At 53.8% G+C, this 19,258-nt stretch overlaps 3 protein-coding genes across 3 annotated transcripts; all 3 read left to right on the top strand.

The window, feature by feature from the left end:
* Window positions 1-2,209: 2,209 nt before the first annotated feature.
* On the top strand, window positions 2,210-2,554 carry BZA05DRAFT_419203 (uncharacterized protein; the record flags this gene model as incomplete). The annotated part of the gene is made up of 1 exon (XM_051485568.1): window positions 2,210-2,554. One exon carries the CDS (start codon window positions 2,210-2,212, stop codon window positions 2,552-2,554), a length of 345 nt encoding a protein of 114 aa, XP_051338901.1.
* An 8,198-nt stretch (window positions 2,555-10,752) lies between these two features.
* BZA05DRAFT_61067 (HAD-like domain-containing protein) lies at window positions 10,753-13,503 on the top strand. Its single transcript, XM_051488488.1, has 5 exons — window positions 10,753-11,094; window positions 11,401-12,624; window positions 12,701-12,850; window positions 12,912-13,010; window positions 13,070-13,503. Exons 1-5 carry the CDS (start codon window positions 11,092-11,094, stop codon window positions 13,280-13,282), a joined length of 1,689 nt encoding a protein of 562 aa, XP_051338902.1. The 5' UTR covers window positions 10,753-11,091; the 3' UTR covers window positions 13,283-13,503.
* A 2,732-nt stretch (window positions 13,504-16,235) lies between these two features.
* Window positions 16,236-17,597, top strand: BZA05DRAFT_338477 (uncharacterized protein; the record flags this gene model as incomplete). Its single annotated transcript, XM_051480891.1, has 5 exons — window positions 16,236-16,571; window positions 16,648-16,673; window positions 16,725-16,914; window positions 16,985-17,198; window positions 17,278-17,597. 5 exons carry the CDS (start codon window positions 16,236-16,238, stop codon window positions 17,595-17,597), a joined length of 1,086 nt encoding a protein of 361 aa, XP_051338903.1.
* Between the last annotated feature and the right edge of the window lie 1,661 nt (window positions 17,598-19,258).

The raw sequence follows: 19,258 nt of genomic DNA on the forward strand, positions 1-19,258 counted from the left end.
CGCCGCCTGCGCGTAGGTATGCTGCTTGGTATGTGCTCTGGCTAACTAAGGGCCAGGCCGTGCGATGAGATGAGATGAGCGAGTGCATTCGGCGGCCACGCAGGCAGTCTGGCAGTCAGTCGGCGGTCGACGGACTGGCTCGGTCGGTCACGGGCGAACAAATCATACCGGACGGCGACGACTGAGGGCAGGTAGACGGCGGAGCGAGGGGGAGGAGGGGGGGAGGGGGGGGGGAGGGGGGGCGGGAAAAGGAACGAAAGAAAGAAACAAAGAAAGAAAAGAACGCGAGAAAGAAAAGAAAAGAAGAGAGAGAAAAGAGAAGAAAAAAAGAAGCGCTGTCTGCAGAGAATTCACGAAACCAAACCAAACAAACGAGTTCCTCGCGAGTAGTCCGGTGAAAAGAAAAAGGTGCTCGCTCAATTTCCATACGGGAGATAGAGCTATCTACCGTACTCCACCGTACCGTACTCGGATCTGCTGCCTGCTGCTCGAGTTTTGTTACATATCCCATCCCTTCCCATCCGGACATCCCACCACCACCATCCACGTTCGTCGTTACGTACATACTGATGTATAATAGCAACTTGCCCACCTATGGGTATGCTACATACCTACATAGGCTGTTGGCTCCTCCCAATCACCGAGGGCCCACCACCTCTCTTGAGTGTGGCAGCAGCGGCAATGTGTCGAGCAAATGACGATGGCGATGGCGATGGAAATGGGGGGTGGGTCTTTTCTGGCGGTTACGCGGGGACCTCTATGGGGCTGTAGAGCAGAGGAGGAGGAGTACATATGAGTACACAGGAGGAGGAGGAGGAGGCGGAGGAAGGGGGGGTGCGGCAGTGGGTGCGTGCAGATGTGATTAGACGTTGAATTAGGGTTATCAGTTCTGCAACAAGCAAGACACCAAAAAGACGTCACTCGTGTAAGGGAAGGCCTGGACTTGGAGCCTGGGGGGGGGACATGACCAGAACTCTAGAGTGGGAGGTGGAATGATGGTTGGTTGGTTGTGCCGCGCGCGCGAGCGGGGGGGGGGGGAGGACAGGGCGGGGGGTGCGGGACCACAAAGGAATAGCCCGTGTCCTGATAAGGCTTTTTCCCAAAGTGGAGGAGAGCTAATGATCACGGAGTCTTATCTGTGGGTTTCTGCGCGTGGGTTTCTGCTAGCTCCTCTATTATGTAGGGACCCACCGAGGGAGGGACCCACCCACCGAGAGAGGGACGGACCCCACACAGGGACGGACCCCCCCCCCCCCCCATCTCCAACTCTTGTCTTGGGATCTAGCCATCCAACCGCGTCCGCCCTTGAGCCAGCGTGCGGATCCAGCTGGCTGTCGGCTCCTCGATTGATTCCCAGGATAAGCCGTCCATAGTGCTCTGCGTGGGTGATGTGCGGTACTCATAGAGCATGTACCACTGCCACTACAGATGCAAGATACAGCGTGGGATGCGGGTGGTATGTGGTGGAAGATCCTGTATGTTCGTACATACGTAGCTGTGGTGAGACGGCTCACAGATTCTGTAGGGTAGGTTATTGTGTCGGTCCCTCAAAACAGGAAAAGAAAAGGAAGGAAGGAAGGCGCGTCGTCGTCGGCGTCGTCGTTGCTCTGGCTGCGGTGGGGCTGCACCATCGTCAACGCCGAGTAATCGGGACAAGCCTTTTGCTTTCTGCACCCTGGACGCACGCACGCCCATGACATCGGGGGGCGATTCGAAGGCGCGAGGGGTGATTGAATGGAGTTGCATTTCCGACGGCGGGGGTTTCGAATTCCCACCACCACCACCACCACCACCACCATCACCACCGCCACCACCATCACCACCACCCGATCACGCACACCTTGTCCCTCGGTGATGCTCGGTGACTTCAATCTAACACACCACATGTCATCTTAGCTCGGAGCGCTGTGCTCCTCAATGCTGTGTGTGGGGAATAAAAAAAAGAGAGAGCTATCGAATCGCATAGTCAGTACACACCTCTAGTAGTGCGAGCTTAAACCAAACTCCCAGCGGAGTATAAAGAAGGTCCCGCCTCCCACCTCCATTACTATCCATCATCCACCAGCACTCCAGTCCAACACTCCACCACCAAAGCCCAACACCTCATACACCGTCTTCGCCTCGTTCCCGCCAGAACCCCGCATTCCCAGCTCCGCCCACTCCCTCACAAACAAACACCCCCCAAACCCCTAATCCCCCGCACATCACTATGAGCTCCAACGGCATCACCAACGCCACCATTGCGCAGAAGGCCGGCATCCGCCGCCCCAACCAATTCCTGTGCCTCACTCCCGTGCAGAGCGCGAGCTACCCCAAGGCGCCTCCCAAGTCGCCCGAGATGGTCCCTTCGTCGATCCCGAACTCGATCCTCGAGGTGGCGCCCATGTCGCCTCCCCTCTCGCCCACCGACAGCGAGCTGAAGCCTGTGCCGTCCTACGCCCACCGCAAGAGCAGCGTCTCCTCCATCGGCGGCGAGAAGCAGCGGTTCCTGAAGATGAGCCCCGTCTTCTGGGGCGGCATCCCCGGTGAGGATGACTTCGCCATCGAGGACTAAGCGTCTCCGACCACAACATCCGCAAACACATAAAAATGGGCAGCATTGTCTCGGTATCGATTTCGGTTACGGCGTCTTTCTTCTGTTGCGTCCGAGGCGGTTTTTATCTCGGCTGGGTTGGGTTGGGTTGGTTCTGCTTGGGTTGGTTGGTCTGTCTGGGTTGGGTGTGAAACGGATACTTTTCTTTGGTTTTAGGGTCATCTGTCTGTCTGTCTGTCTACTGGGCTGTTTTTCTGTCTCTGTCTATGTCCATGTCTCTTGTCCGTCTGTATTTACGCGTCCCGTGCGTCCACTGGGGGTGGTACCTATATTTTTGATAAAGGAGTTTTTTTTCTTTCTTGTCTGATATCGTCGCTTTGTTTCTTCTTCTGCTTCTCTATTGATACCGTATTCTAACTACTACATTGATATTGATATTGATTTGTCGGGTCCGTTTTGTGACTTTTTCGGTTGATATCGGGCTTTCTGAAATCTCCAATCTTGTGCATGCAAACAAAACCACCTGTCTCCGACTCCCCCGTCTCCCAGTCTCGTCCCGTTTCAATCCTGCTTCGGGAAAAAAGAAAAAAGATCATCCGACTATGTTTACCCATATGCAAGTATATATTAACGTTTCTTGTATGGACGTTCTTGTTTGTACCGTTTTGGTCCGGTTAACTACGGTTTGGTGAATGGAACGGAATGCCCATGGGCGCTCATATGCACTCTACATTGTAGCCTCATACTGTCATACTTTATTTGATTACAACGTGCACCTGTCGTGCACCCGCCGCGCCGGGTTGATGGAACTTGACAGCCAGCCAGCTCCCGACGCACATCGATTCGGCGGAAGTCGGGCGTCGTCGACGACGGCTGTCGTCGGCGCTGGCTGTCGTCGTACTTTACATACATACGCCGGGGGATCGAGGGTAGTCCAGCATGCACCTAGGTATTCCAAGTAGCGGAACGGGAGCGAAGGAGGGAACCGGGGCCGGAACCGGGGCCGGAACCGGGGAAGTAACGGGGCCTAAAAAATTGCGGGGAATCGCGGGGGGTCGCGGGGGATCGTGGAAGCATTTAACACAGCCTGCATCATAGGGTACTCGTTCGCACGACGATCCTCCGAACCCGGGCCCTATGTACATAGAATCCCAGACACGAACCATGGATCGGCTAAGCGCCAGCCAGCCAGCCACACCGAGTCATGACTTACGACTCACGCGGAAACGGAAACATGGGTAGGTAGGTGTTGCGCGGATCATGGGGATTAGGCGGATGTGGCGCTGGATGATGGAACGGCTTCGCTTTGATACCGTACCTACATAACTCCTAACTTCCTACCTACTAGACCGCGGTGAACGTAGTGGAATCCAAAAATTCCCACATGATCCCAAGTTCCCAAGTTCCTGTTTTGCGAACGTGGAAATACCCGCAAACCAGGAGTATTACCGTAGCATCATTTCTCTACAGTAGGTGCCATTGACTTTCGTTGCACCCTTTCCACCTATTTAGCGACCTCCGACGAGTACGACCAACTGGCGAGACTGATTCGATTGACTAGGTAGCAAGCAATAAGAAACCAAAATTAGCTTATGTTCTTCGGACTGAACAACCACAAAGTACCTTTGCAGTGTTGATAATAATGCCTGATGTCTTATGTTTTATGTGTTGGATAAGAGACCGACCCACTACCTAGACGAACATAAAAGCAGCAACAGAGAAGTTAGAACATTTCAACGTTGAGGCCACCCCATCGGCCGGGTCTGGCCACGAATCCTACACTATGATACTGCTATGTACCGTATCCCACCTACTACCTACTACCTGCTACTTACTACCTACTACGGACTGACGGACTTACTGTGGAGTACGATAGATACCGTACTATGCTCTACAGTACTCTATTGCATATATAGGGTACATGAGTTACCTAGGTGGTATATACAGAAAGTATTGGCATCGCGATGACCGATCGTCGATTGATTACAGATGCAGCCAGCGACCAGTCGTGTCTGTTTTCTTGTTGATCGGTTCGCACCGTATTCGCGCACATCTGGTCGAGAGTCGGGACGGGTACCATAGTCGTGTAGTAGATACCGGTATGTAGTAGCAGTAGCAGTATGAAGTGGTAGTGGTAGTGGTAGTAGTAGTATGCAACTGTATCCCCTCGCAAGCTCGCAGCCCTGCTGGATGACCCCTCCGTAACTGTTACCTACTATCACACATGTGATACCGCAGTTGTGCATCAGGGAATCACCAAGCGGTGCCTAGGAATGTACATAGAGAAGGTATGATAGCTCATCTCCCGTCTTCGCCAGCCCCAAAGAGACGAGGGATCTTCACGCCTGCAGACTGCAGTGCTCCTCCTACTACGTACTACCGGTATGTACTACTACTTTTACTACTTCTTCACACCCGATGACTCGCTCGCTCATGCTTTCACTCACTTTCCTCACTTCACTTTCCTCACTTTCCTCGCCTTCTTCCCTAGCCTGTCCTCCCAGGGCCACATCCGTGCTCGAGGCAGTTGTCGAATTGGATATGCTAGTAATTGACTCGAGCTCCAAGAGGTGGTGAGTTGATGTGAGTGAACAACGGCACGAGGGCTAGTTGAGACTTGAATTATCGGGTGTATCTCCGCGTTGAACCTCTAATATCGAGCAGTAATTAAGGATTTCGAGCATCTATTCCTTCGTTCGGCAGGGGGATTCGCTACAGCCTACGGGTGGTGGTGGCAGCGGGGGGAAGGGATCGGGGGAGACGGGGGTACTGCCGATGGCAGCTGGAGGATGGTGCGGAGTGAATGGGTGCGACCAGACTGAATGGGTACGGCGAGAGTGAATGGGTTTTTTTGTTTCATCATCGTAGCGTTCGACCTTTGCAGATCATGGCTGTATACACCCAGTTCCATCCCACTGTCTCTGACCGCTGGCCGAGAGCTCGATGTGGGTTCCCTATTGTTCTCCACCCGGCCCATCCGCATATAAAAAGGAAACACGGAAAGAAAGAAGAACTGTAAAAAAGGAAAGACAGAGAAAAGAAAGACAATGAGGTGACAAATGAAAAGCGACAGTCTTTCTCCAAACCCCACATCAAAGCTCCATTCTCTCAGCCAACTCCTCCAACCAATCTAACGCCTCATCTCTTCCTGAGTATGCCGGGATCTCCGCCCGACTAGCCCGTACTTTTTCCTCCGCTCTTGCTCTCACTGCGTCCCAGTCTACCACTCTTCCCGAGGCTCGGGTTGGGGGTTGGGGTTGGGGTGTCTAGTGCTGGCGGTGCGAGGTTTGGGGGGGTGGGGAGGAAAAGATGTTCCCCAGCCTGTCGCCTCCCTTCTGCTGCCGCTACTCTCTCCGCTGCCGCCGCTCTTGCTCCTTATCTCTGTTCTTCTGCTATGGGGTAGGTGGGATCCGCCGCTGCCGCTGCCAAGTCAGAGGTCTGGCTCGGAAATTCTTGTTGCTCTACCCCGATGGGGGGCAGAGTGAATGGGCGCAGCGTGAATGTGAATGGGTGCGGCTAGAGTGAATGGGTGCGGCTAGAGTGAATGGGTGCGGCTAGAGTGAATGGGTACAGCGAGAATATATCTAGCGAGAATAGGCGCTAGCACACCAGTGACCAGCTGTGTTTCATCACCGTAGTACACGGTAGTATCGGCCACAGCACATTCCCTCAATCGCACCTCACTGCGAAGTGAATTCGAGTAGTTATGGCTGGGCTACGTTTTTCTACCGTGAACAGGATATCACTCGACTTTTTGCAAGTTCTTGCAAACGGTCGAGTGATATCTCAGGTTTCCCGCATATGTTATCACTCGGTTTTGTTTCTTTAAGTACGAAATGAAGATTTACGGCGGAAACGAATGTGCTGTTGATTAGATGCTGTCTTGACGACGCATGATATCACAGAATGGAAGATTTCCCCGCAGAAGGCTAATGCGAATCCATGGGAATTGTGGATTTGGTGAAGCGGCTGAGCCAGTTGGAGGTATCATATCACTGTGTAAACTGCCACATAGACGATAGGCCTCGAGGGCAGGACGAAAGGCAGGACGAAATGCGGAGCAATGCTATTATCTCCTCTATTATACTATCGTCCGAACGGGCTTAACTACCATATCACTCTTCTGGCGTCTTGATGCAATACAGTAGGCATTGACGAACCACCACCACTGCCACCACCACCAGATTGTTCTCGGAATGATGGCGGTTCTGTCCCATTCCCAGTTTCGGCTGTCGGTCTGTCTGACGGTCTGTCGGACAGTCGGTGGTTCGCACCCGCACAATGCTTTTTTCTTTTCTTCTTCTTCTTTTGACGAATATCACAGTAAGCAGGTACGATAGACACGCGCGCGCGCCGTTTCGCGAAAAATATCCTCCGTACGGCGTAAGCAAGTTAGCGCTCGCCGGCAGCTGCGCATGTGGAGTAAGCAGAGCGATGCAAAACAAAAAAGACCCGTATCTATATATGCCGTTGGGGGTGTAAGCATCCACTGCGCGCGTTGAACCCATTGTGCGCGAGCGGGAGGAATAGAGGCGAGGAATTTGTTTTTGCAGCCTTTCATTGTTCAAACCTCACTTTCCGAAAGCGAAAGCGCAAGCAAAGCACGAAGGGAAAACAAAGGAAACAAAGAAACCAGAGAAACCAGAGAAAACAAAGAAAGGAAATCCACCTTTTCTCTTGAGTCTTTCAACATCCCCTTTTTGGATATTGAAATTGATATTGAAATCAATCCCTGAATTCCTGTCACCTGAGCTCGCCGCTCGGTCGTATATGTAGCATCGCTACGGTACCGGTACTCTGCGGATAGGTAGGAAGTTAGTCATATCTACCATCGTCGAGTCCAGTCCAGTCCAGCCGGCCGTTTGTGGAGTTCGAAATTCAAATTTGTGGAGCCGTACCCAGAGCCGTATGTAGACTCGCAGTGCCGAAATTAGGATATTACATAGCATAGCATATCTAGGATTCTAGGTAGGCAGGATGCTTCCCCCGTCCCGTCACCCACCGCGATCGGCTCACGCAATGCGCTTATTTCCGTCCGCCGTGGACCGTGGTACATAGCGTAGAGTACATAAGCGTTGGTTGCATCCTTCCACCGGTATTGCGAACGCGAGTCCGCCGACGTCGTCTGTAGGTTGACGCTTTGCCTCCGGTATGTAGCGGAGCAGGAGGAGGAACGGCTTCAAATTTCATTTCCACAAACACAAGCCTGTCTACCGGTACGTACCGTAGAGTAGAGTAGAGTAGGTACATACCTTCTTCCGAGCTTAAACTCGTATCTACTACTATTGCTAGTAGGCATACCTAGGATTTGCCGTACGCGCGTTACATACAGTCAAGACTCAATGGCTTCTTGCATACCTACGCATTTACGCCTCGTGCTGCGTCGTTTGTATGATTGAGTGTGATTGTATCCCGTGATCCACTGCAGCCATACATAAATATCTAGGAGCAAATGCATCGTGAACGCGCCGCGGTTATTGGCCCTAGCGAAATAACCAAGGGAGGGAGTGGAAGTCTGGGAGATCTAGAGTAGGATTACTAGAGTATGCATGCAGTTAGTGTGGGGGGGGGGGGGGGGGGTGGGCGAGACTTGGTGTGGCAGGCTGGCAAGCAGGCAGCAACCGTAGATTTTCGTTGGCGGAGACGGGCCGAAGGGGGAGGGTGAAGGGGGGAAAGGAAAGTGTCATGATTTCTTTCTTTCTTGCCTCCAACCGCGACGGCCTCCCGGAGGCCACAAGAGAGAGAGAGCGAGAGAGCGAGAGTGAGAGATCCAGGCCCTGGAATGTGATGCAGCCAGGCAGCCAGGCAAGCAGGCAACTGCGGTACCTATGGTAGACGGACAGCGGAGGCGGCTGTTACCTAGGTAGCATAGCATAGATTTTAGGACCTCCGGCGCTTGGCAGTCGCTTGCGGATTTTTCATGGGTTGGGATCGAGAGCAGGGGGGATTGATTGGGGAGGGTGAGGGGAGCCGGGGGGGAAGGAGTGGACAATTGGACACTACCATGGACATTGGACACTATGGATTTTGGACCGGGGGAGAGGAGGAGGAGGAGAGGGAGGAGGAGAGGCGGGAGGGGGTCGTGGGATTACGGTACTGTTTGGCGCTCGCTCTTGTCCCGTTTTTGCCTTCGTCCCAATTGACTACCGGAAAGTTCCTACAAGCTCTTTCTCGGTTGTGCAATGCACGGAGACTCACGAGACGAGGCGGGCGGCCAGCAGCAGTTTGCTCGCCCTTCCCGCGCCGTGTGTTTTACTTCTGTCCTTTTCGAGCCCTACTTCAATATTCTACATACGTCCAGTTCGTGATTCATCAGCTTCAACGGCGATGCAGAGAAGGGTTGCGGTTTGGCGGTTGACGGTTGGTGGTGGTTGCGAGCACGAGTTGAGTTGAATGACACGCGGGGCAGATGTGGAAGTGCTAGCTATTACGGCACTCTGAGGGCACACGAACGCAATCTGGAGATACGCAGCAGCAGCATCAGCAGCTGCACCGAAGATTGCTCCGGAGGAGGCACCTTCAACCCAAGCATCAATGTCTCCGCCGTAGTCTGCTACTCAAAATTGGCTGCTGGTCTCTTGCCAGTGCTGACTGATGACGCTACTACGCACACCCGGTCATTAAATCTTCGTATGCAGATACACAACAGAGTACTCCACTGAAATGTGACCAGATAGATTACCTCGATGGGGGTTGACGGGATCTCTGCACCAACCCGCATCGTCCAAGGGCATGAACGTGAGTTCGAAGTTTGCGATGACGGTTATCGTCGTGTTGTGTCCGCGATGAAGGTTATCGTCGCGGAGAGGCCGTGTTGTTTCCTGGCCTCTTTGTCTCTGTAACTCGGCTCGAATCGGCGGAGAAGCGCTCCAGATGAAAGACCCTCCCTTTTGTCTCTCTCTCCCGTTCTCCCCCAGACCTTATGCGCTAGATCTGAGAGCGACGGCCGCTACTCTACCGTCGCCGGCGGGCCAAAGAGCGGACTGGACCCGGATGGTGCCCGTTCGTTCGTGCGTTCCCCCGTTCCCTCCTCCCTCCCTCCCTTCCTCGGGTTTGGCGCCGGAGCGAACATTGCCTGGCGGTGGTGATCATGGCAACTCGCATTGCATGGGGCGGAGATGGTCGACTATTGGAATTGCATATGTATGTCTGTAGAGGCATGTGGTGTATGCGCACGTCTAGTTACTCGACTCTAGTGACCCCAAACCATAGGGGAGAAGCAGATTGGCTGGTCGAGTAAATCATCGTCGTCGTGGGGCACTGGTGGACACACTCGGGAAGGAAACACAATGCACACACCAGACGTCTCGATTACCTTCTCTTACCGCCCTTTATTCCCCCACACACACCACACACACTCACACATCTCGCTCGCCCGCTTCACGCTCTCCCCTTCTCCCCTTCTCCCCTTCTCCAGCCCCCAGCCACTCGATAGTTTTTTAGCCGTACAAAGAGAGAAATTCGGATCTGGTCGTTGCTGTTGGGCATTGCCGCTGGGACCCTATACATCCCCAACTACTCATTAAACTCCCCTACCAAATCGCCCAGCACTAGAGTACCATCACCAACCCAACCCATAACCCATAACAACTGCTAACTAACTGCGAACTGCTAACTGCTAACTGCATTGCTGCTGCTGCTTCTGCTGCTTCTGCTGCTGCTGCCACACCCCCATCAACCACCCTCCCCCCCATATTCCATATCCAACTCCGTCGATCCTCTCCCCCCATCGCCCATCTTCTCCTCCACGTCGCCTACTCCTCCCCTCGTTCTCTCTCCTCGCCGCGTCGTCCGTCGTTTCTTCGAGTCGTCGTTGACCCTGATACCTTCTTCCCGCGTCCAGCACAATCAATCCCACTTCCCCACCCCCTTCCCCCATTCCCTCCGCCTCACTCCCGAAAACCCGCACCGAAGGTATCAGATCAGATCAGTGCTTGCCTGCCGACCCGAACTCTCGCAGCACGCAACGCAGAGGAAGCAACGGCGCGGTCGCGACTCGAAGGTCGACAGACAGACAGTTCGCCGGGGGCCCCCCCTAGTTACTTACTTCTCTTGGATCGACGATCCGGGCGCCTACTCTACTCACCTTTTCTCTCCCTTTCACCTTGGAGATTTCTCTCTCTCCACCACCTTCACTGTCGGGTTCTTACAGTTTTCGTTCCTTTCTCTTAAATAATTTTCAGTCATCATCTTTTATCTAGCCGTTTTATCCCTCTCTCAAGGGGGAAAAATTCAAGACTGGCAGTCGGCGTTTTGAGAGAGCACACATATCATCCTTCCCCCACACACTCACACACACCCACACCCGCACCCGCTTCCCACCCCCCTCCCACTCCAAGGAAGAAAGAAAGTCTCGCCGGAAAAAAAACAGAAGCAGGAAAAGCAGGAAAGAAGGAAGAAGAAGAACAGGAGGAAGAAGGAAGCACGAGCAGAAGCAGAAGCAGCAGCCGACACTGCAGCGATGGATCATCATAATCAGCCGCACAGCGGGCACGCGACGGGCGCCGGGTCCACTCCTCCTCCACCCTCCTCTGCCGACGTACCAAATCAACTTCAATATGGTGAGAGCTTCTTCACAGAAAAACCCCCCAATCCTCCTATCATTATGTGCATCCCGTAGTCGTTGTACTTTATCGCTCGCTCTGTACACGCTTTTCCCACTCGTCGCTGCCGCTGCTGCTGCCCTCTGCAATTCCACTCCCACACGGAAAGCAAAGCAAAGCAAGCACAGAGCAGCCAACTCCTCCTACTACTGCTCCTGCTAGTCGGCTCGCGCTATCCACCCACAACTCTACTTATGCGAGTCGACCCCCCGTTGCCTGCCCAATTTGCTAATCACAATCCCGCCCGCCCATTCAGATTCAAAGGCTCAGCCCTCTGCTCCAAACCACCCCCCAGCTCGCTCTTCTTCCACCCAGCCCCCCCAAGCTGCTCCTAATGCCATATCGGCCGACGACTTCGCCCCAAATTCGTCAAACCCTCCTCCTCCTCCGTCCGCTTCGACCGTCGCCACCACCGACGTCGCTTCAACCGCCTCGGCTATCGCCCACAAGGGCGCTGCGTTAGCTGTCCCCGCCCGAACTTCATCGACGAAAATGTCGGATCCATCTCCAACGTCGACCGCCAGCACCGCTGCCGCCGCCATGAGCGATAATCAGTCGACCAGCAGCAAGCGCAAGCGAAGAAGAAAGGAGGGCGAGGGCGGTCCGGACAGTGTCAAGTCCGGCGGCCGAACACGGAAGCCTGGAGGAATTGGGCGTTTGTTTACCGTCTTCCTCTGCTGTCGGAGCAGTGCTACAGCAGACGATGACGCGCAACCAGCTTCACGAACCGCGAACCAGAAGCCTGAGTCCTCCGTTCCTGCACGAGTCTCGACTCCCGTCAAAGAACAGACGAAGCCTCCTGCTCCTATTCCTGCTCCTCCGCAGAACGTCGTGGGAACCGCAGCTCCTCGGGATGCTGCTGCGACGACAACGACGACAACGACGACAACGACGGCCGAAATCACCGAGAAGAGTCAGGTGGTGCAGAAAGGCCCGTCAAAGTCCCTCGTGACCGCCGGTGCCCCTAGCGGGCACGAGAGAGAAGTAAGGGAGACCGTTCCCGAAGTGAAGGTGGGCGACTCGGCCCCCGACACCCCCACCACCCCGACAACAGTGGTCCCGCAAGCACCCATCACCGTCGCGATTCAATCGCCGACGCCCACCGTATCTGCCAACGATAGAGACATCGGAGCTCTGCCGGAAGCACCCGTACCACCCCCACAGCCTCAAGCCGATGAGACCGATATGTCGGACTCGGACACCATCGACGATGCGACCGGTGAACCGTCCGGTCGGAGCAAGGAAGAAGTCGCGACACGGTCCGTTCCGTCGTCGTCGTCGACCGAAAAGGAGGATATTGAGATGGTTGCAACCTCGAACGATGACGTCGATGAGCTTGCCTCGCACGCTGCTACCGCCGCGTTGACTCAGAGCCAGCCCGAGAAGGCGAGACAGTCATGGCTTCTTCCCCCTCTGCGACCCGAGTTCGAGGGCAAGAAATGTTTGGTTTTGGATCTCGACGAAACATTAGTGCACAGTAGTTTCAAAGTGAGTGGCTCTGTGGATGGTGGGAGATTTGGGTTTTTGGTTATCAGGGCGTAGTTTTACTGACTATGTGATACAGCTGTTGCATCAAGCCGACTTTACGATTCCCGTTGAAATCGAAGGCACGTATCACAATGTCTACGTTATCAAGAGACCTGGAGTCGATCAGTTCATGAAGCGCGTGGGAGAGTTGTACGAGGTTGTGGTATTCACCGCGTCCGTGTCGAAGGTTTGTTTCTACCCCCCCCCGCCCAGGCGTTCTTGTTTCGTTTAGGCTAATTTTTTGTCAGTACGGTGACCCACTCTTGGATCAACTCGATATCCACAACGTCGTCCACCACAGGCTGTTCCGGGAGAGCTGCTTCAACCACCAGGGGAATTATGTGAAGGTAATTCGATAATGTGATGGAATGGAACGCGTCCGAACTTTGCTAACTTTGACGCGTAGGATCTTTCTCAGCTGGGCCGGGACCTCAAGGACACCATCATCATCGATAACTCCCCCACGAGTTACATCTTCCACCCACAGCACGCTGTTCCGATCAGCAGCTGGTTCTCGGACGCCCACGACAACGAGCTCTTGGACCTGATTCCGGTCCTCGAGGACTTGTCCGTCAGAGATGTGAACGATGTCAGCTTGGTTTTGGACGTTTCCCTATAATGCATAGTGCTGGGCGGTAGCAGTTTGCGGACATAATCATCCTCCGACATGGAGGTTGTGATGCCTGCAATATCATCACTTTAGGAGTTCTTTCTTCTTTTCTTTTCCATCACATATCCCTCACTCTCGCGGCTGCGGGGCAATCATTGATTGTACAGATGCTCCTGCTGCGGGATTTTTTCTTTTTCTTTTCCTTATTTAGGGGCGTCGGGAGGTGGTGCAGCGTATGTCAATCTGCTGAGCACAAAACGGGCGGGCACATAAAAAGGATTTGTTGTCATTGTTGGAGCATGAGCAGGGCTTTGGGAGACCACTTATCTGTCTTTCTTTTCTTTTCTATTTCCGGTTGGTTCGGTGTGCTGTTTGCTGCAGAGGGAGGGAGGGGGGGAGAAACCAACCTTCCTTCCTCACTTGAGGAGGATATTGTTTGACTAATAGCAGGATGTGTTTCCGTTCCGTCTTCGTGGGTTCTCCTCCCTGTGTTTTCATCCACTCCATCAATGATATGGGCTGCGGGGAACAACGGGGGGAGGGGGATATACATCTAGATGATGATGAGGCTTGCAGCGCATTGTTTGGGACCATATTTTCTCTTCTTCTTCTTCTTCTTCCTCCTTCTTTTCCCTTGGTATCAGGCAGTATCGGGATGATATCATTGCCTGTTTTTCTTTCTCGCCGTTGTTTTGTTTTTTGTTTTCTCGTTTTCTTTATCTTCACCCGTTTTCGTTTTTCGTTTCCTTTGTATATGGGGTATGCGAAATCGCAACCTTCCTACTCGTCCTCACCCAGGAGCTACTAGTTTTACACACAACTCTCTCTCTCTCTCTCTCTTATGTTTCGCTCTCAATCCTGAGACTTTTCCTTTTCCTTATCTTTTTCTTGCTCTCTGCGGTTTTCGTTTTTATTACCACTAGCCATTCGTGTTTTCGTTTCTGTTTTCTGTTTTCTGTTGTCCTTGATCGATATCTCTGTAGTTTTGTGTTTTCGTTTTAGTTTTTCCACCACCGTGTGTGTTGTTGCTGTTGTTTGCAGTGGAAGAATTACGTATGCGTGGTTGCGTGGTTGCGTGGTTGCGTGGTTGCGTAGTTGCGTAGTTTATACACTCAAATACCTATTTCTAAATTCCCCCCTCAAGGCTTACTATCCTCTTCATAATCTTTTTACTATAGTTGTGTGGTTTGGTGGGGTTTGGCGTGTATCCCCGTTTTGCTTGCGTTGCGTGCTGTGCTTGCGTTGTGTGCTGTGAGGTTTGCTGCGGAAGATTGCTGCGGTTTGCTGTTTGCAAAGAGATTCCCCGGAGACTGGAGACTGGAGCGTGTTATCGTCGTCGTCGTTGGCGTGAAATTGATTTGGTTATGGTCATTGGTTATGGTAGTATGGAGAATGTGGAAGTGGGCGGGTGGGAGGGGAGAGGAGAGAATCGGGAGGGCGGATGGGAGTGGGAGTGAGTGGGAGTGAGTGGGAGTGGGAGTGGGAGTGAGTGGGAGTGGGAGTGGGAGTGGGAGCGGGAGAGTGAGAGTGAGTGAAATGTGAGTGGGAATGGGAGTGGGATACGGAGAGTGAATGGGAGTGGGAGTGGGAATGGGAGTGGATGAGGGAGAGGGTGATGGAGAGACGGAGGGTGAGGGACCATTGAGGGTGAGGGACCATTGAGGGTGAGGTGGATTACTTTAAGTACTTGGTATGATACCACTTGTAATAGAAAAACACGAAGTTTTGGCATAGCTGGAGTACTGGGAACTGCTCGTTGTGCATTGTACACAGTGCACGCTCTTTGAAGTCTCGGTACTACTACGTGAGTGAGTGTGAGTGATCGGAAGGGGGGCGTGTGTGAATGGGGGTGTGAGTCATGGAGGTTCACTCGGGGCTGGAAATTAGGAGCGACATCAATAGAGTCTGGAAGAGTATGTTCCCGCTCAACGCCCGGCTACGGACCATACCACAGTACACCAACTTTAAGTACTCCCAGAAGCTTCTCTAGTTTGGCTCCGCACGGGAGTCGTCGTCGAGCAGTGTCGTCCCAGGATAGGTAGTAGGTGCATAGTGATATGTTGCAGAATAATTAATCCCACCCACCCGGCTTGGGAATCTGGGATGACATCCATTCAGTCTGGGATGACATCCCGCATCCGAGAAATCCTCGGTGACAGCCGAGTGGAGCACCGGGGCCTTATTTACGGAGAATACATAGGGTAGTTGGCACCCGCATATTCGTCTATGTATGCAGCCTGCAGATCGGCCCTGGACGCGGCCGTTGTCAAATGTCCGATGTCAGGCCGGCCATCTACCTACCGGCCTACTAACATGTACTATGTACGATGTATGCAGCTCGCAGCTCGCAGGGGCGTGAACGTAAATCCGAATGCCGATCCCCTCAAGTCACAAGCGTAATCAATTGTCGGCGTTTTTTTTCGGTCGGGCGTGGTGGGATTCGTGGACCCTGGGTATTTAGTATGTATAAAAGACGGCTGGCTTCTGGTCGTGGTAGTGGTGGCTGTGGCTGTGTTGGCCGTGCCCTTCGTCTCCTCTGGTTTGATATATGGCCGTCTGGCTAGCTCTTGGTACTATGTTCTGTTCTGGCCGATATTACAAACGTCATGTACGTGCTTTTGCTTAAAGTGTTCTCATGGTTGGGCCAATGTAATCCCATGTTACCCAGAGTTCAAACCTTGATATTGGAGTACCAAGAGGTAAAGATATCCTATGTATCTACATGCCAATCTATGCACATTGCATATTGCACATTGCACCGAGCGTGAGGGACGGCAGAGGGAATGCGGCTAACGTGAGGAATACGAGATGAGATGTCAGGGGATAGATCATAGAAGCAGAAGAAGGAGGAGGAGGAGAAGAAGGGAATTCCTATAAACCCCAACCACCGCCGCCGCAACTACGCCAGTCCGCCCGTCCCGTCCCTATCGATCACCGCCAATCACCGCCAATCCAGCACAGCATGTTCCTCCTCCCGCGCCTTCCGCGCCTCCTTCTCCTCATCACGGTAGTACTCATAAGCATCTCACTCACCACCACCACCGCCTCGCCGACACCTTCCCCACAATCCGCTGGTCCCGCTGGTCCCGCTGGTCCCGCGAAGCCGGGAAGGAAGTGCATGCAACGTCTCCGACGCCGCGCATGGCAGGTCCTGACCACCCGCGAGAAAAAGAACTACATCAACGCGGAGCTGTGTCTCATGTCTCGGCCCGCGCAAACGGGCCTCACAGCCGCCGTGACACGGTTTGATGATCTGATCAAGGCGCATCAGGTGCAGGCGGTGGTGGTTCACGGTGATGTAGGGTTTCCGGGAATTCCTGGGGACGAGGGGTGTGGTGGATGGGCTGCGCTGATAGCAGCTGGTGAATAAATAGGGCTGGTTTCTGCCGTTTCATAGATTGTATGGATTTCCCCTTCGCGACGATAAGTAAGTAGTGGCTGATGAATCCAGGATCATCTGGGCACACGAAAAGCTCCTCCGTGAGGAATGCGGGTACAAAGGCACGCAGCCGTACTGGGAGCAAACCATCACTGTCGGGCGGGTGACGAAGTCCTCGCTCCTCTCGCCGACCACGGGCTTCGGCGGCGGCGGCAGCGCCCCCGATTACTGCATCGTCGATGGGCCTTTCACTAACTACACTGTACCTACTTCCCCCCACCCTCTCCCCGTCCCGCGTGACCGCCAATTGATGTTGATTGTGGTGGTGATAGCTGCACACCGGCCCCGGCCACGAAAACACCGAGCACTGCATCACGCGCCGACTCGACGAGTCGTGGAGCTATGGCGCGTCCGCATCGAACGTATCGGCGTGTCTGCAGCACGACAGCTATGCAAAGGCGTGGCCGTGCCTGGAGTTCGCGCCGCACTTCGCCGGGCACAATTCCATCGGCGGGGAGATGGCGAATCCGATCTCTTCTCCTGGGGGTACGAGCCCTCCCCTCCTCCTCCTCCTCCCCCTTCCCCCCTCCTCCTCCCACGTCCACTGACACGTATAACAATACAGACCCGCTATTCTACCTCCACCACGCCTGGCTCGACAAGCTATGGTGGAACTGGCAGGCGCGGGACCTGCCGGCGCGGCTGGTGGACATTGCGGGGTACACGTCGCTGGCCCAGCCGGCTACGGGCTGGGTCAATGCCACGCTAGACGATGCGCTGAATATGTTTGGCATCGTACCGAATGCTACGGTCAGGGAGGTCATGGATATCGGCGGAGATCTGCTCTGCGCTGAGTATGTCGAGTATGTCAGGCCGAGGTGGGGCGATGGACTGAGGATCGGGGAGACGGCGAGGCAGGGGGAGGAGGAGGAGGCGGAATTTTAGGATGTATGTATGTAGGATGTATGTATGATATCACCAGCTGCGGAATGGTTCCCCCCCGGTGGATGAGAATTCCGCTTTTCTGGACTCTGGGAAGGAGTACATACCCCGGACCAGCATCGGGTGTCGAGGTTCACAGCTTCTCACTAAGCCACCGAGTGACCACCGATGAAATACCCAAACTGGCCGGCTTGGAAACCCCGGTCCTCCTCCGCCAGATACTTAGGTGCGTGATCACTATTAGTAGGGCCACACGGGACTTCTCAGGGCCTCTACGAGGGGGCGCGGATATATGGTGCGGATATATATACGTGTCTAGATCAAATTCCGACGGACCTCGGAAATACGGTAGCAGGCCGACGATGTCGGTCGATCCCGAGTAGCCGCTGGTAACGCTAGATGGCAGAGGAGGAGTAAGAGGAGAAGGAGGAAGACGGTAGCCGAGACACGACTTGTTGTTCGACCTTCGATCGAACACAATCCATGAGCAGATAACCTTGAGGCTACCTATTCGACTCAGTAGCTTGTGCTGCATGCACTGCTATTCAACTAATGTCTAGTGGTACCCGACTCTACTCGCATGAAAGCGTACCCGCTCAATGCTACCGGTGTCGCACCACGGTCACTGGACTAAGTCCACATCGTGATCACCGTGAGAGACACTACTTACAATACCTACCATGCGGAAGTCGTATGTACAGCGTCGCTCGCCCCTCGCTTCTCGCTTCTCGGAACACGATCTACAGCACCGTTTGGCGGCAGAGCCGAGGGCTTGCCATGATCCGGAGTAGGTACGGTAGCTAACTTCCAAGGTCGCATGCGATCAATGAAGCGATAAGCATTTTTAGACACACCCCATCAGAACCTTCGCCTTCGCCTTGGAGCGGGGGCATTCAGGGTAGTTAACAGCCAAACTCTGTCAAACCAAAAAAAAAGGCCAAACTTCGAAGTCTCTGCTGCAAGGCTGCAACGTTCATCTCAATGGCCCGTCTAACCTACCCTTTAATATTTACTGCCACATGCGGACGGAGAAAGTTGAAACCATCATGCCCACTACCTATCGACGGCCCACCAACGATATGCATCCCCAAACACATCCCTCAGAGTACCCATATACTAGGTAGATAGATCATGAATCTGGGGTTTCGGGTAGGTTCCTTCCGCCTGCGTTCGGACTCAACATCGTCCCCTAGAATATCGTAATATCAAGACGGTGCGACAGCCGTGTGTGGGGGACTAGAGAGTGGAGAAGGATATAGCAATATCGCCACAGCCGACAGTCCACTTCTAAGTTCCAATCACTAATTGACTCACGAATCACCAATTCCTATCTTCCAGATTCTTGCACGCGTGGGGGATGACCCGAATTACCGCCTCAGGCCCGCCCAGATCTGGATTTGGATCTGGAGCAAAGTGGGGGCAAAGTTAAGAGTTTGCCAACTCCCGAGTTCCGAGTTCCGAGTCCCGAGCGAGGGAATGGTGGTGGACGTAAGAAAGAGAGCACTAGCAATGATATGTGGGTTGGAGATGGGTGTCGGGTGGCACCGCGGATATAGACAAGGCTCTCGGCACCCGAAAGTCCGAATCTATCCTAGGACTGGGGAGAAGAAGATGAGTTGGAACTTGGAAGCAATGATCAATCTATCGGTGTCGGTGTCGATGTC

This window comes from Tricharina praecox (genome assembly GCF_024521635.1).
Source record: "Tricharina praecox strain CBS 144465 chromosome Unknown BZA05scaffold_14, whole genome shotgun sequence".
Classification (NCBI taxonomy): Eukaryota; Fungi; Ascomycota; class Pezizomycetes; order Pezizales; family Pyronemataceae; genus Tricharina; species Tricharina praecox.